The 16,632-nt window shown below is 41.8% G+C and overlaps 2 protein-coding genes across 2 annotated transcripts in view; one reads left to right on the plus strand and one right to left on the minus strand.

Moving 5' to 3' along the window:
• The window catches only part of DNAH3 (dynein axonemal heavy chain 3), a 110,994-nt gene extending 108,967 nt beyond the window's left edge, over positions 1–2,027 (minus strand). Inside the window, exon 1 of the mRNA XM_061600426.1 lies at positions 1,596–2,027. The gene's annotated coding sequence lies outside the window, so the exon portion shown is untranslated. The remainder of the gene's footprint in view (positions 1–1,595) is intronic.
• LDAF1 (lipid droplet assembly factor 1) lies at positions 1,687–16,323 on the plus strand. The gene is made up of 5 exons (XM_061600425.1): positions 1,687–1,922; positions 9,502–9,641; positions 11,614–11,782; positions 13,768–13,906; positions 15,403–16,323. The coding sequence occupies exons 2-5, from the start codon at positions 9,570–9,572 to the stop codon at positions 15,482–15,484; spliced, it is 462 nt and encodes a 153-aa protein (XP_061456409.1). The 5' UTR covers positions 1,687–1,922; positions 9,502–9,569; the 3' UTR covers positions 15,485–16,323.
• The last annotated feature ends 309 nt before the right edge of the window (positions 16,324–16,632 follow it).

A 16,632-nucleotide genomic window follows, 5' to 3' on the forward strand; every position in this document is an offset into this window, starting at 1 on the left:
CAGAGGACAGTCATATTTGACTGTGTCCTCTGTTCAAAGGGCTATTCAGTGTGGCTTAAATATAAAGAACCCTAATTAGAGAGAGCAGCAGCCTTGAGGTTGCCTATCATCAAGAGTAAGTATCCTTACAGTGGACTGAGCAGGCACACAGGTTCCCTGGCCACAGCCTTCCCCATTAGAGTGAGATACATTGTCTATTCAAATTATGGCAATGATTTCTAATTTGCATATATACACCTGTATTAGCATATATAATTTTTATTTATTTTTGCCAGTCTCTTTCCTCTTTTGACCTGTATTTTTTAGTGATGTGTTTCCTCTTTTTTGGGGAACATGTCAACATTTATTTATGAAATGTATATCCCACTCTTCCTCCTAGGACAGCCTGTCCCAACTTGTGGGCCACCAGATGTTGCTGGACTACAATTCCCATCATTTCTGAACATTGGCCATGCTAGCTGGGGCTGATGGGAATTGTAGTTCAGCAACATCTGGTGGCCCACAAGTTGGGAAAGGCTGTCCTAGGAAGAGCCTAGGGCAGGATAGCCGCCCTAATGTAGATGTGTGTTATATCCAGCAGTGTAGTGGCAAATTCAGAAGTTCAGGGTTCCTTCATGATAGTCACAGCCATGCCCCTTCTTCTCTTTTGCTACTGATTTGAGAATGAGATCCTTGTTAATGGCTTCTACCACAACACCAGATGTCCCTAGGAGCCTATCAGCATGAAATCGGAGTGTTAGCTACTGAAAAGAGTCTTCTCAGTGGCTAACTCACCTCCTTTCACTCCAGTTGGCTCCAATGTTAGAAGCCTCTTCTCAGTGGCTAACACACTCCCCTTTCATGCTGATTGGCTCACAGGATGCTGTAGACATTGGGACCCTGCTCCCAAAAAAGTAACAGGTTTAAGACCCTCCCCCTGAGACCCTGGATGACTACACCACTGGTTATACACACATATAGACAAAAATATTCTGTCAGTGTGTCTGCTCTCCACAGTTTGTTCCCAGTCGCTCCTCACTTTTTTTTTTTGGTACCTCAATGAAGTATCGGTATATATGGAATTAATCCTTTCCTCGGATTTTGTTTTTAATCTTGTTACTGTCCATATCGTTTATCTTGTTACAAGATGTTTGTGCTCCTGAAAATACAAAGTTTGGTCTGTCTTTGTATATACAGACATAGACACACGTTTACTTTTACTAATTGGGGTGCAGCTATCCATTCCCTACTTGCTACTGATTAATATTCACGGGGCTTACTACATGGATTTATTTCTTCAATTTATTTCTCATTGTTAATGAGAAATAAATTTATGTTTACATATAATATACACAGGCACACATATGTAGTAGGTACATCTCTCCCTCCACGTAGAATCCAACAAGGATACACAAACACCTTGCTACAAGGTTTTATCAATGCGTGTATAGGAGTATAAATTGAATTTGGTTAATACATGCAATATATACAGATTTATTATCTAAATGCATATATGTTGTATTTCAGAAAAAATGTTTAGGATGGAAGTTTCAGAGTGAAATATACCGTTGTTTTGCTTTCAGAGATCTTAATATACACACAACTCATCCACCCACCTAGAAATATACTTTGCCCCTTCTGTGTCCCCCTCCGACATTTTTTCCTGATGCCGCCACTATACGGTTATAGCTCTGCTCTTTCTAGCGAGAGAGACTCCTCAGCTCCTCACAGGAGCGCGCTCGGCCTGGCACTGAGGAGGAAAGAGACGGAGGCAGGCAACAGCAACCACGCTCGCCTCCCCTCCGGGCGTCGCTCTTTTGTAGGCCCAGACGGGAAAGGAAGCAAATTCTCGAGCTCCGCTGGGGGCGGCCCGGCAGCTTAGCCCGGAGAGGAGCGACGCAGCTGGCAGAATGAGCCGGGAGGGCTGCTCTGGCCGGACTGAGGTAGGTAAAGAGGAGGCCTGGGAAGGCGGGAACATAGGCCCGAGGCCTAAACCTCCCCGAACGAGGGCGCCCCTCCCCGCCGCACTTGGGCTTGATTCTTTAGCTTTCGTGCCAGGCCGAAGCAGCAGTCGCCGCTTTAGCCCGGCTCTTTCATACGCCGTGAATGGGGAACACTCTAGGCGGAAATTCAACAGGGCGGCGTCCCGTGTTCTGCTTTTGTGGGCTTCTAAAAGTATAGCCGGCAGAAATTCAACAGGGCAAACTCTCTCTTTATCTCTGTCTCTCTCCGGCTTTTGGAAACCATAACAGGGTTAGAAATTTAGAAATGCAATAGGGCAATCTTATTATTTTTTATTAAATCTTATTTTTTATTAAACCTTCCCTTCAGCCAGGAGGCGTCAGGGCAAGTTACAACAGTGTACAATTCAACATTAAAAGCAATGACAAGAAGTGACAATCGCAGGAGTAGGGTGGGTCCTGAAAGCATACACCTCAGGTATCAAGGGCTAAGATCAAGAGGGTAAAATTCCCCCAGTACTACCTTTATAAGCCTTGTGTTTTCTGGGCAATCTGGTTGAAACAGGATGCACTAACTTGTTCTTATTCACCAGGGCCCGCCCCTATCTTTGGTAAATCACCTCTCCCTGTTTTGTCCTGATTTTATTTATTTTTATTATTTTGTTTTATTTCCTCTGTGGGGATGCCTTTTTAACATTCGACTTGTGTAAGTTTCTTAGGTTCTTTGCCATTCTTGCCAGGTTTCAGCTCCCAAGATCTCTTGAGATCTTAAATCTCTGTGCATCTTGTCACCAGGGTTCATGTAGGTGAATGTGTGTGTGTGGACATTGAGGCCTTGTGGAGTGCACAGCCTGCCATTTCTCACACATGCCCACAAAGAGATGGCATAGTACCAGAAAATGTGTGTGGGAGGGTGTTTGACGATGTTACTAGCCAGAAAAACAAATATGCCTCGGCTAGTAAGTCTGCTTATTGCAGAGTGAGATGGTGTAGTTATAGTACATTTTTAGTAGAGTGCAATGAATGATTGGTGATTGAAAGGGAGATATTGAACCTCCAAGAGCATCTGTCATGAACCACCCTGTTCAGATCTTGTAAGTTTAGGTCTGTGGCTTCCTTTATGGAATCAATCCATCTCTTGTTTGGCCTTCCTCTTTTTCTACTCCCTTCTGTTTTTCCCAGCATTATTGTCTATTCTAGTGAATCATGTCTTCTCATGATGTGTCCAAAGTATGATAACCTCAGTTTCATCATTTTAGCTTCTAGTGACAGTTCTGGTTTAATTTGTTCTAACACCCAATTATTTGTCTTTTTCGCAGTCCATGATATGCACAAAGCTCTCCTCCAACACCACATTTCAAATGAGTTGATTTTTCTCTTACCTGCTATTTTCACTGTCCAGCTTTCACATCCATACATAGAAATCGGGAATACCATGGTCTGAATGAGCCTGACTTTGCATTTGAGGACCTTTTCTAGTTCTCTCATAGCTTCCCTCCCCAGTCCTAGCCTTCTTCTGACTTCTTGACTGTTGTCTCCATTTTGGTTAATGACTTGTGCCGAGATGTTAATAATCCTTGACAAGTTCAATGTCCTCATTGTCAACTGTAAAGTTACATAAATCTTCTGTTGTCACTACTTTAGTCTTGTTGACATTCAGCTGTAGTCCTGCTTTTGTGCTTTCCTCTAAGAATGCATCAGCATTCTTTTCAAATCATTACTGGTTTCTGGTAGTATGGTATCGTCTGCATATCTTAAATTATTGATATTTCTCCCTCCAGTTTTCACACGTCCTTCATAATTATTTAAGTGTACATGATGCCTTTCAGTTGCATAGTCAAAAACAAACTGGTCACTCTCTCCAAGAGACTGACAGTCTAAAATAGACAGTGGGAGGGGAAGAAGAGTCAAGGGTAGAGAGGACAAATGTGGGTAAATGCAGTTACATGTCCTTAAAGCTTAGATACAGTTAGAAATGGGGGTGAGGCAAGGCCCAGACAGAAAAGGTATACTTTGAGGAAGAATTTCAAGGCAGAGAAGAACATGGCACTCTCTACATGCTCAACAAAAGGTTATGCCACAGTAAACCTGTTAGCCTTTAAGGTCCTGCAGGACTGGTGGTTGTTCTGTTTTGTGTGATCCTTGAACTGAAGCAGTTCTAAACTAGTTCCGTTCATACACGTGCAAGGGGCTGTGTACCAAGAGTGAAATTCTGCCCACTGTCATGTTGAGGATCCTGTCACCTGTGTTTAATTTATAGAAGGAGTGATGTTAAGACTGACTTCAGACTAGCTGGAATTGTCCACAAAGCCCTTTTAAATCCAAGAAATAAGGGTGTATGTGGTGAGAAAGTTGTGCTCCTCGAGGGAGTGGGCACCCTGCACATCCTCAGTGGAACTTCTTTAGCATCACTTCACACATTCCAGGGAAGAGATCCCTACCCTAGCCCTGCCTTAAATGAGATTAAAAACAATCTGGAATGCTTTGATTTCGGTGTATGTTCAGCTTTTCTTCCTCATCCCATCCTGTATTAGTAGCATTCATACCTGTGTCACAAATAGCTCACAGTGTCATGTGTGAAAACAGTCTATCTACAGAGAAGAATCCCATGTGCCAATCATGGTGATGGTAATGATATTGAGTACTCATAAAGCATTTTTATTTATAAGCGCTTATATTGCTTCACATAGGAAATCATACTTACAAGTCAGGGAAGTAATCCTATAATTCCCGTATTTCTGGTGCTCAGGCTATGAGTCCTGTTGCTTATACAGGATCATGTTTCAGTTTTTTATGTTTCTTACAAACATTTCCTTACATAAAAGCAGTGTCACCTTACAATAATTGATTTTGAGTTTCAGTGTTTCAAAATAAAATATCGTTGTTGTTATGTTCCTTCAAGTCGATTTCGACTTATGGCGACCCTATGAATCAGCGACCTCCAAGAGCATCTGTCGTGAACGACCCTGTTCAGATCTTGTAAGTTCAGGGCTGTGGCTTCCTTTATGGAATCAATCCATCTCTTGTTTGCCCTTCCTCTTTTTCTACTCCCTTCTGTTTTCCCCAGTATTATTATATTTTCTAATGAATCATGTCTTCTCATGATGTGGCCCAAGTATGATAACCTCAGTTTCATCATTTTAGCTTCTAGTGATAGTTTTGGTTTGAACAAAATTACAATGTACCATTTGTAATTCAGTAATATGAGAGCATTGGTTAGGGGTTTGATTTTTTTGCAAGGCACTGTATAGCCAAAATGGCATCAGTTCCCTCTGCATGGGTATTGTCAGGCTTGGGGGAACCCCAAGGTCTACAAAAGAGCCTTGGAAGAAAACCCTAAGGTGGGAGGCGGAACCCCAAAACAAGGCCTAGTGTGGACCAAGGCTGCTGACTATAAGAGGGAGGGGAATGGGAAGTTGAATGGAATGGAGTATCCTGGGAGGGGGCTTGGCTGGCTGGAACACTGAACAGGAGCAGTGTTAGTGTATCAGATGCTAGGAGATACATGCATTAAATATGTATTTATTTATGTATTTATTTATTGCATTTGTATACTGCCCCATAGCCAAAGCTGGCTGGGCAGTTTACGACAATTAAAAACATTAAAGACAAATATACAAATTTAAAAACACATTTTTAAAAACAATTTAAAAACACATGCTAAAATGCCTAGGAGAAAAGGAAAATCTTGACCTGGTGCCGAAAAGGTAACAGTATTGGCGCCAGGTGCACCTTGTCAGGGAGATCATTCCATAATTTGGGGGCCACCACTGAGAAGGCCCTCTCCCTTGTTGCCACACTCCCAGCTTCCCTCGCAGTAGGCACCTGGAGGAGGGCCTTGGATGTTGAGCATAGTGTACGGGTGGGTTCGTGTTGGGAGAGGCATTCCATCAGGTATTGTGGTCCTAAGCCATGTAAGGCTTTGTAGGTTAGAACCAGCACTTTGAATCGAGCTCAGAAACATACAGGCAGCCAATGCAAGCGGGCCAGAATCGGTTTTATGTGTTCGAACCATCTGGTCCCTGTTACCAATCTGGCTGCTGCATTTTGCACAAGCTGCAGTTTCCGAACCATCTTCAAAGGAAGCCCCACATAGAGTGCATTGCAGTCATCTAACTTGGAGATTACCAGAGCATGTACCTAATATTGGAGCATATCCTCTTGCTCAGCAGTTGCTAACATGGTGCTTGTAGGCAAAATGGCATGCTTGCAGTCTTCCCCTGGTGTCTGTGAGCCTCTGAGCTCCACCATCCTCCTTCATTGTCTCCTTGATGGTGAGGGTGGTTACCTTTTTCTCCCTTGAAATGATATAGGGTGAAAGGAGGAAGTTAGAGTGATATTCTTTCCTGCATCATCTTTCAGCTGTATGTGCTTTGCAAGGTTTAGATTAATTTTACTGGATCTGACTTTTACCCAGCTCCTTTACACTATGTGTGCATGCATTTTCTCCATCTGTCTCTGGGGAGGAGGAGAGAAGTGACCGAAGGAGGTTGTGCCGTATCATTCACTGAAAAATCCAAATGCGCCCACAGCCCTATAAAGGTTTGTGGTCCCTGCTGTAGTTGTCCTAGTTCAAATAGTAGAATACCAGCTTTCTTGCTCTGACAGTTTTTTATTCAGGGACTTGACGCTTTCTTGTGGTACTGTGTCCAGTGGCATGCTGAAGGGTCTTGTCCATTTTATGCCTACCAAGATGGACATGTTGTCACACTACTGGCAGCAGTCTTTAGCATGCTATGCTCACCTAGTTGATAGACATTTTCCATGTGTGTGTTTGCACAAAAAGGGCTCCATTTAACTCTGCTTGCTGTCATGTTAGAGTTTTATTTTTATGCATGTAGTATGCAAAAGAACATGTTGCTCTACCACTGTAGCATTTTTTAAAGTTCTGTCTGCATAGGAGGGGGTACGTTATAACTCAGGGTGGGCAGAAAGTAGATTGGGAACTACTGGTAAGTCTCTGGGTGATTTGAAGTAGATTGACAAAGGATTTCTGACTCCCAGTTGTTCAACAATACCAACAACAAAATGACTCCCCCTCCTTTGTAATACTGCTGAAATGAAGAAAGGGGGGGGGCAACCAGAAGGGGATTTTTGAATGTACTGAGTGGTCTCAGTTCTGTTCTAGTACTCAAAACAAATTCCTTTTCTCACGTTCTTTCAGACTATGTGTAGGGCTTCTGCACAGGGCCAGTGAAGATTTTGAATAGGGTAATTAGCATCAGGAAGTTTTCTGATCCCCTAGAGTGATCTGGATATTATTATTATTTTGTTTATTTTACTGATATTTAGTAAACAAAGCTTAAAACTGTTGAAACTGCCAGGCTTGCGTAATACTGTATTTGCAATTCACATCCACTCATTTTTACTAATGAACTTATGAAACAGAAAGTTTTCCACGGCAAAATAAAACATTGGAAAATTTCCCAACCCACATCACTGCACCTGACTTTGGTTGGTGGATCTTGGGGGTTCTAGTAAAAAACCAACGTACATCCCTCAAGCCTGAAATCTGTTCTCCGCTGATCTAGCCAGCCACACTGGGTGACTCACTCAGCTTAGTGAGCTTGTAAAAGTGAGAAGTGTGACTAAAGAAGACAGCATACATCAGCCATCCACAACCTGGTGCTCTCCCTCCTCTTCCTCCTCCTTTAACAAAGAGCACTTCTAATATTTGGCTTTGAAAAGTTAATTTCTCCCTCACACAACAGATTTTAGCACTGTGGCCATAGCTCATATTTCACTGTACTTTTTCTTACAGCTGGTGGAGGAAAAACGCCTCAAGCACTCACGCCAATCACATTGTTCTAATCCAGTGTGACATTTTCTGCATGGTCAGGCATGGAAGATCATTGTTCTCTGTGCCTTTTACTAAAGAGCATTGCTATTCAAATATTTACATAAGGAAGCCTTTTCTTTCTACTCCAGTTCTAAAACCTGATCCACACTTGGAGTCATCCTGTGTGCTCAGTGTTCTGCCCTAGCTGTAGAACACTGTGTCAGTATTTGTCTTCCTGCCGGCATGCTTCCCAAAAGAGATTAACGGACCAGCCTTCCTTTAGGACTTATTATGATTATTAAGTGAGATCCTATCTGTGTTGATGGGAGTTTTGAGCAACTTCACATCCAGATTGTAAATGTTTGATCTCTCTAGAAAGTGCTCCATGTATATTTTGGTATTTGTATGTTCACTGTTTTATTGGTGAGTGCTTCTAGGTGACCTATTTGTTGAGCCTTCATTCTGATTTGTTTCTGGGGAGCTTAGATAATGCTTGTATGAAAACAAATGCTATCCCACAATTTCTTTATATATATATTATTAATATATATATATAAAAATAAACTTTTGGGGCAGCAGGTTTGTTGCGCGAGACCTCCCAATCAACTATAATTGCACAACCTGAATTTGCCAGGATGTGATTGAAGCCTGCCAGAAAGCAGCCACAGTCTGGAAGCTCCTTCTGTCTTCTGTAACATACTAAGGCTACAATTCACAATGCACGCTTGGAAGTAAGGCCTGTTGAACACAGTGGGACTTACGTGTGAATAAAAATACATAAGGTTGCACTGCAATTCTGTTGTTATTATCATAGTGTTTGCTCCTTTTCCTCTTCTACTTTCTTTTTCTCTTTCTCCTTTCTTCTTCTAGGGGTGGATTTCCTGTGTCTCTTGCTGGTCCACTGTTCCCCATTCACTTCTTCCCCTTTTTGGTTTATTTGTGCAGCCTGGAAGGTGTCACACTGGAAACTCTTGGATGACAGCCCTACATATAAGTAGAACTAGACAGTTGATCACAAATTGTTGTTCAGTAAAGGATGTGTAAATGTTCCTAACAAAGGAAGGAAATTTATAAATTAAGAGTATCAGATGTATTTAATCCTTGTGCTACTACTCCTACTCAAACCTCAAGGTTAAGCATAAATGTAGTATTTACAGCTTAAACTATAAATCTATCTTTTATAGGTTTTTTTAGTTTATAAATATTTATTTGAAATTCCAAACAATACAAAAATAAGAAACCATACAACAGTCAACAATACCCAGAGTGCCATTTAAGCTTAAGATATATACACACATACGTTTAACCCAAGAGATTCCACTGCCTTTATAGTGTTTCCATTGGCATGCTTATTAGAAAATATTTCTTTCTGTTTCTGAGTGCTTATTTATTTTATTATTTTCTTTGAGACATTTATATACAGTAGGGCCTCACTCATACGGTGTGTTATGTTCTGGACCCCCGCTGTAAAGTGAAAACCGCTGTAAAGCAGAACCCATTGAATAGAATGGCGCGCGATGCCCGAAAACCGCCGTAAAAGCGGAACAAGCGCCGTATGAGTGGGGCTTTAGTCTAATTGCGTCTAATTGAGACTGCTGTATTAGCAAATTGCTGTAAAGCAAAGCTCCGTAAAGCAGGGCCCTACTGTATGGTTTAATCATTCAAATTTCTAAGTAGTGTACATGAAAAAAAACCATACACAAAGTGTGTGAGTGTTAAGCACTTGCTGCAAAACTAATATTATAAAAGTAATAATTCATTTCCTCTTTCTCTGTCCTTTAGGTTTTGGTGGTTAAGAATGCACTAATTTATTTATAAGAAGATTCAAGATTTGGACTAAAGCTTCCATCATGTCCAAAGAGATGAAGGAACTCCAGAAAAGTTGGCACTCCATGATGGAAACGGTTCACAGCAACCCACGCGTGAGTTAATGAATTTTGTTGTCATTTTATTATGGCATTTTTTCTTCTCTTTGGGTGGTGCCCCGATTAATTGCAGTTCAGATTTTTTAAAATGATTTTGAGCTACTTTGGTGTGGTAGTGGTGTTATTTAATAAATTTATAAACTGCTTTAAAGCTTAAAGCCAGTGAAGCAGTGTGCAAGGTAAAAACAGAATAATGGTGTAGTGGCTAAGTGTTGGATTAGGACCTGGGAGACTGTGGTTCAAATCCCCATTCAGTCTTGAAGCTCACTGGGTGATGTTGGGCCAGCCACTGCCTCTCAGCCTAACCTACCTCACAGAGTTGTTGTGAGGATAAAATAAGGAGAGGGGAAACCATGTATGCCACCTTGAGCTCCTTGGAGAAAGGATAACAGATGTAATCATAAATAAATATATACATGGGCAGACACTCACACACACGCAAGAACAACTGTGGTAAAGCACCCAAATCATTAGGTGAGGAAGTAAGAGGCAGCATATGCCTTTGCTGCACTGCCGCGAGCACCACTTTCTTTCCTGGTACATAGCGGATGCAGCTGTATATCTGGCACTTTAAGGCTGTTTCCAGCTCAGGGAAAGAGTGACTGAGGGGCTGTACTGGATTTCTTTCCTGAGCCTTCAGAACAGGGAGGGGCAGCCAGGATAGCCCTGTAGCGCTTCAGGGAGCACCCATAGTTGGGCTTTCCAGCCAGGGGAAGAACTGTACATCTGCCAGCTGGAACTACTGAGGGAAAATGAACAAAAGCGATTCCACTGAATCCTCCTGTAAATTATCGGAAAACTCATTCTCCAAGTATGGATCCTTATGTGGCCAAAGTGCCACATCCATACACACAAGAGGGAGATATCAGCTGGCTCGGGAAAACCAAAGTCTGCAGAGGTACAAAAAATATTTAGGAAAGAAAGATCCTAAACGGGGTGGTGCGGAGGAGAATCCCAAGCCCAGTGAAGACTAAATACCCTTTTTGTGCATACTGACTGACTGTAGGGGACAGGCAAACTGAAAACCAGGCAGGAGGGAAATGGAATGGAATATCACGGAAGAGGTCATGCCGTCTGGCTAGAACCTGGAGCTTTGTATACATTATGTAGAAGGCAACAGAAGGGCTCGCCACCAGGTTTTGGCCAGAAGACATTATTTTTGCCTGTGTTCCATAACTAAGAAATCTCTATTGGCATTTGTTCTAAAAGACATTGTGCCTTAGATTCTCCTTGTTAACAACATTCTAGTTTTGTCAAAAAGTACAATTGATCGAGAGCCTTGCTATTGTGTGATGAATTCATTTAGATCTCATTTTTAATGGGTCTCCTCTTTGCTACTTGGTACAGTATGCAGGTTCTGAGGATGACGAGTGTCATACTTAATAGGATAGCCGTAATGCATTATTACAACATTCTACTGCTGTAGAATGATAACATTGACCTCTAAACTTGCCTCTCTTGTTGCTTTCACCTTCAGGGGAAGCCTGCAAATTAAACCTTCAATGCTAGTTTTAGCTCCTGTATCTGGATGTCTGTGATCGGCTTTTTCTAACAGCCATGTTCATGTTTCTGCATTGACACACACATCAAAGGAGAATGTCTTCAACTCCACGCAGAAAAGAACTTGTCAAGCTTTCAGCTGTTTGCATAACAAGTGTAGGAAAAGTGTATTCTGTACCAGCTTTCCTGAATCTGGTGCCCTCTTGATGTTTTGGACTACAATTCTCATCAGCCCCAGCCAGCATGACTGTGTTAGCTGAGGCTGATGAGAGTAGTCCAAAGCACCTGGAGGGCACCAGGTTGGGAAAGGCTGTTCTAGACAGACCAGCATTGAGAACATCAGTCAGTCTCTTTTAATAGACAGTATTAAGTATGCAATTTGCTCTTGAAATAACTTCACTTCCCAAAATAATTTGTTAATTTAATACAGATATTTTAAAATCTTCCTCTTTTTCACTTTATGTTGCAGGTTGTTGCTTTCATGAACTCCCAAATCGGCCAGTATTTAGATGACCACCCTTTTGTTGCGCTATCACTGCTGGTCTTTATTGCAGCGTCTGCAATTCCAATTGCATTCTTTCTGGTTTTTGTTGTTGCCACGGCTGTAATTGCCTGCATTGGAGTGATTGTCATGGAAGGTATTTTGTTTTCTTGTTGTTTTTATATGATGTGGGCTGATGGAATTCTGCCCAGGGAATGGCTGTGGGCTCAGTGGGCAGAGCACATGCTTTGTATGGAGAAACAACTCTTTCAGTCTCCAGGTCGGGCTGAGAATGTCCTCTGCTTGAAACCCTGGAGGAATACTGTCAGCCAGAGTGGGCAACACTGAGCTACAGAGAGCAGTGGTCTGACTCATAGGTTCCTATGAATTTCCTTTCCCCTAATTTATCTTCTGCTTACAAACATCAGTTATTGATCACTAGTTAATGTTTCTACCGTGTAGCACACTTTTGTGCTTCCATATTCCCATTGTAGTCCTGTTTCTCACTCATACACACGTTTTTGTGTGTGTGGGCGGGGGAGCAGTTCTCTTCCTTTCTAATATTTGTGGAACTTACATTGTTCCACCTCACCCTTTTCATAACGATGAAAAACGTGTTTGGCATTTGCATCGTTTCAAATGCTGCAGGCTGTCGAAACAACATAAACAGGACTGTGGATGATGATAGATATTCATATAAAGTATAAAGAGAAAAAATAAATGTTCTTTCCAGGTAAATCCAAAATTAAAATCTGACACATCCTTAAATATTACTGAACAACATTGAATTTGATCAGATATTAAATACTTATACAACTTATATCACTGAATACTGAACATAGGTGGCTGTGGATTCTTAAAGGGACAGCAGCCTCTTTTCCTCTTAGAGGATGATTACTCTCCCTGCACCAAGGGTTGCTAATCTGTGGTTTTCCCAGTGCTGCTGAACTACAACTCTCATCCACCCTAGCCATTATGGCCAATAACTGGATGATGGGAGTTGTATTTCAGTAGTATCTGAAGAGCCACAAATTATCACCCCTGCTCTCTAAGCACTACCTTGCTTGAAGCCAACATAGCAACAGTCTCACTCTGAAATAGGCTTCAGCATGTCTGCATGTCACTTTGATGTTTCATAGGCATCTAGTTGGCCACTGTGACAACAGGATGCTCTACCAGATGGAACATTGGCCTGTTCCAGCAGGCTGTTCTTATCTTGGGAGAGCACTTCCCACATAACATCTATGTGTCCTGGAAGTGCTCACTTAAACACTACCGCATGCTAAAAATCTTATTAAACAGAAATGTGGAATCTATCTCCGAACAGGATACTTGTATTGCTAAGATGCTCGTGAAACCTCGGTATCCTCAGTGGTGAATGTTTATATCTGAATTTTCCCTCTATTGTATTTTAAGACAGGTCCAGCCAACTCACAATCCGCAGGATGCATATGGAACCCATCTAGATTTTTGTAGCCCCCTCTGTCCTTCTCTAAGAACATAAAAAGAGCCCTGCTGGATCAGGCCAAATGCCCATCTAGTCCAGCGTCCTGACCATTCTCACAGTGGCCAACCAGATACCCATGGGAAATCTGCAAGCAGAGCCTGAGCTCAACAGCCCTTACTCCACCTGTATTTCCCAACAACCAGTATTCAAAAGCATACTGCCTCCAAGAGTGGAGGAATAACATAGCCTTCGTGACTAGTAGCCCTTTCTTTATCATGCTGAGTGTGCAAAGTGCCACTTTTTACCTAGCAGACCCTCCTCCCATAAGGAGAGATCAGCAACTTTCCTTGGGCCACATAAGAAGTGGAGCATCATAAGCTGTTTTGTTTGACAACCAACCGTGCCATTCAGAAGTAAGAAATTTAAAAAATGGATTCACCTCCAGGGCAACTTCTTTCCCAACGGAAGGTGCACATAGTAGTTAATATCAGAGGTCCTGCTTCTTGCTTTTAACATGGCAGGAGCCCACTCCTCTAACCAGAGAGCTTCAGCTATGGGGTGGTATACAAGTACAATAAGTAAATAAATAATCAAGAAAAAAGAGGTCAGCCCAGTTTACTAGATGAGTGGTTGGGCTTTATGTTACCGTCTACTCTTGCTGGACATGTAGAACTAACTGCTTTTTTTCTTGGTAGGTTTTGTAATATCGTTGGGAGGAGTCACCTTGCTTTGTGTGCTTGGCGGGTTGGGTATGCTATCACTGGCAGTGTCTGGAGTGCTGAGTGTTTGTTACTTGTCTCTTACAACTCTGCTCAGCTACTGGCCCACTCCAGAGTAAGTGCTAACAGCTCTGTCACAATAAACTGTGTTCCTGATACATTGTAATAGCAACTATAATTTTATTAGGGCAGGGACATTTATTTTAAGAAATCATTCAAGCAGAAGTTTGAAGGGTGCCTAAGGTACTTTCTGGAGTACTTGGGTTAAACTCATTATGCACACGGGAAGTGTAAGTGAGCGCTGCTCTGGCCCCATTTTACCATTTTCAATGTAGCACTTGTATGCTGCATGCCCTGCCCATATATACTGTTACCAGATCTGCTTGAATCCATACCTTGCATGCATGTTCCTTCAAGTGTCACTTGGGGATCTTTCCTGGAGAGTATTGGGATCTGCAGACATTGATGCAAATGGGCACAATTACTTTAGAGATGCCAATATTGCTTAGCATATTTGTGGAAATCAGCAACTATTGTAGTGTATGTAAATACTGCAGGTTTTAGAGCCTTCACCAGTGTCTGATGTGTGGGTGGGGGGCTTGGGTAGTGATCCTTGGTATAGCGGAAGAGATACTACATGCGTATCCAAGACATTTTCACCATATGAATGGGGGGAAAGGGTGCCATAATTATGGTTATATCCATGTAACACTTAGTTTAGGCTTCTGTTCTTCCACATAATTGTGAATGTGTAGTCAGGAGGAACAGGTCAGAATAATTGTATGGAGATCATAACTTCCTGTGCGAGCCTAGCCCAAAATTAGAGGCAATGGTCAGAGGGCATTGGTGCTAGTTCTTAAATGAGGCTATATGCCTTGATTTATCTTTTTTTTTTTACGGGCCGCAATCTTCAGTCAACACTGCAGCTACCTAAGAAGCACTTTGTAAAAGATTACATTATAGTGCCATCTCCAGCCTGTTTTTGTTACTGTTGTAGAATCTCACCATTTATGATCTCATTTGCCCTTGCAGCACAGAACTGCTTTAACTGCATAGTAAAAACTACATCTGTAAGACACCAGCCATGATACTCTGTGCAGTTGCCATGTCAAGATTTTGTTCTGAGCCATTGGTTGGACCACACTTTAGCACCAGAGCTCCTGAGCTGAATTATGTACTATGGTCTCAAATGCACCCCAGCGTTCCTTATTAAACTGTTTTTATTGGCTGTTTTGCATTGGCCTATAAGGGCATACTTCCTTCTCTCATGGTCATTATTGCAGAGCACCTCTCTTGACAAGAGTTTTGCTGCTTATGAAGCCTAAGGCAATTATTCAGAGTGCACAGCAAAACCTATACAGACTTGGAACTGCTTTTAAAAATAATGCTCCTAAAACGGCATTGTCATCCCTCCCTCAAAGTCAGAATAGGTTGCATGGTCTCCTTTTGAAAAGCTTTGGGAAGATCGGTGGATGAGGGCACCTAAATGCTTCTACCTAATGGGGAATCTTCTGGGCTTTCTGAATAATAGGCATGCTAACCTATGAGACTTGGATTTGTGTGAGCCATAAAAGTGGAAATCTAAAATACTTTGTTCTCTCTTTTTCACAGCCACCTGTCAAAGAAAGAAATTGCTAACGGAAGCAGTTTTATGCCAAGCAACCAGGATAGTGGTGCTAATAAGACTGAATAAATTGGACTGGTGCTTTTGAATTCTTCCTTGAGTAGCACTTTAAAAAAATGCAGAATTTTGAAGGGATTGTTACCTTCTCAAAATGTTTACCTGTCAGAATGGTCAAGTTGTGGTTTATTATTTCCAGAAGCTGGAGGCTGTTTCTTTTTCTTCTGGCTGTCATTATAATGGCTGAACCATCATTAAGTATGCTGTCATGTGTTGAGTAACTCAGTCGCAGTCGCTATAGAGCAGGGTCCCATTGTCTTCCTCCAGGTTTATCTCCCGTTTAGATTAGTGGATGTTTTGCATAAGAGAGAGCTTTTGTGTCCACTGGTCTTATAACTTGTTAAACTCAGAGCTTTATATTATCTGCCTGGCAGGAGATAAAACGTAATACTGCTGGTAATAGTACTTTTTTTGTGAGAGTGAGAGAGAGAGAGACTACATTCAAGCCTTATAAAAAAAGTCTTACAACACCCATTGTAATGGAGAATGGAGCTTGCACTCTGTCAAAGACATAGGTGGAAAATCCAAGTTAAAGGGGGTGGATCTCTTTATGATTGTGGTGGGTTTTTTTTAATAGGTCAAGCATTTTTGTTGCATTTTAAGTTATTCAGAAATGATGTCTTTCTGGTTTTGTCTTATGTTTTCCAGAGCTTTGGGGGCTTTGCAGAATATTTGTTGGTCAAGAGTTGTGCCTTATTTCATGTGTGTGTTTTAAAAGAAATTTATTTCAGGCCAGGTGTTTTCATGCCCTTTCAAACCTTTTCGTTATAATAGTTACATTTTTTCCTTGCTTAACTGATAATGCCATTGTCAGGTATACTTTGCCACTAAATGGCTACTTGTTTGTCCAAGTTGTCCCTGTTGTCTTTTGTTTCTTCGGGTCAGTTTGAGAGAGAGTGAAAGAAGACTCATAATAACCATTTACACTTTTTAAGACCTACACTTGATGTTTGTGTCGGGTCCAGTGGAAGCTAATCCATTACGATGGATGAAACACTGCCCTGCCAGCCCCCACCTGCCTGCCCTCTTACTTACAAGAGGTCCTGAGGATAGCACAGCCTAGCGACTTCCTCCTCCTTAGTCTCAGTTTTGCCTCTTGTAAGGGCAGCAGGGAAGATAATTAGGACAAAACTAGAATTAATTGGCTCTGCTTGTCATTG

The sequence above is a fragment of the Rhineura floridana genome, chromosome 17 (assembly GCF_030035675.1).
Source record: "Rhineura floridana isolate rRhiFlo1 chromosome 17, rRhiFlo1.hap2, whole genome shotgun sequence".
NCBI lineage: Eukaryota > Metazoa > Chordata > Lepidosauria > Squamata > Rhineuridae > Rhineura > Rhineura floridana.

What these genes read in the sequence shown, in the direction of transcription:
- LDAF1 (XM_061600425.1), top strand. Translation starts at nt 9,570, where the DNA reads ATGTCCAAAGAGATGAAGGAACTCCAGAAAAGTTGGCACTCCATGATG. An exon ending in CGGTTCACAGCAACCCACGC is followed by an intron (nt 9,642 to 11,613) that starts GTGAGTTAATGA and finishes TTTATGTTGCAG; the next exon opens with GTTGTTGCTTTCATGAACTC. An exon ending in AGCTACTGGCCCACTCCAGA is followed by an intron (nt 13,907 to 15,402) that starts GTAAGTGCTAAC and finishes TCTTTTTCACAG; the next exon opens with CCACCTGTCAAAGAAAGAAA.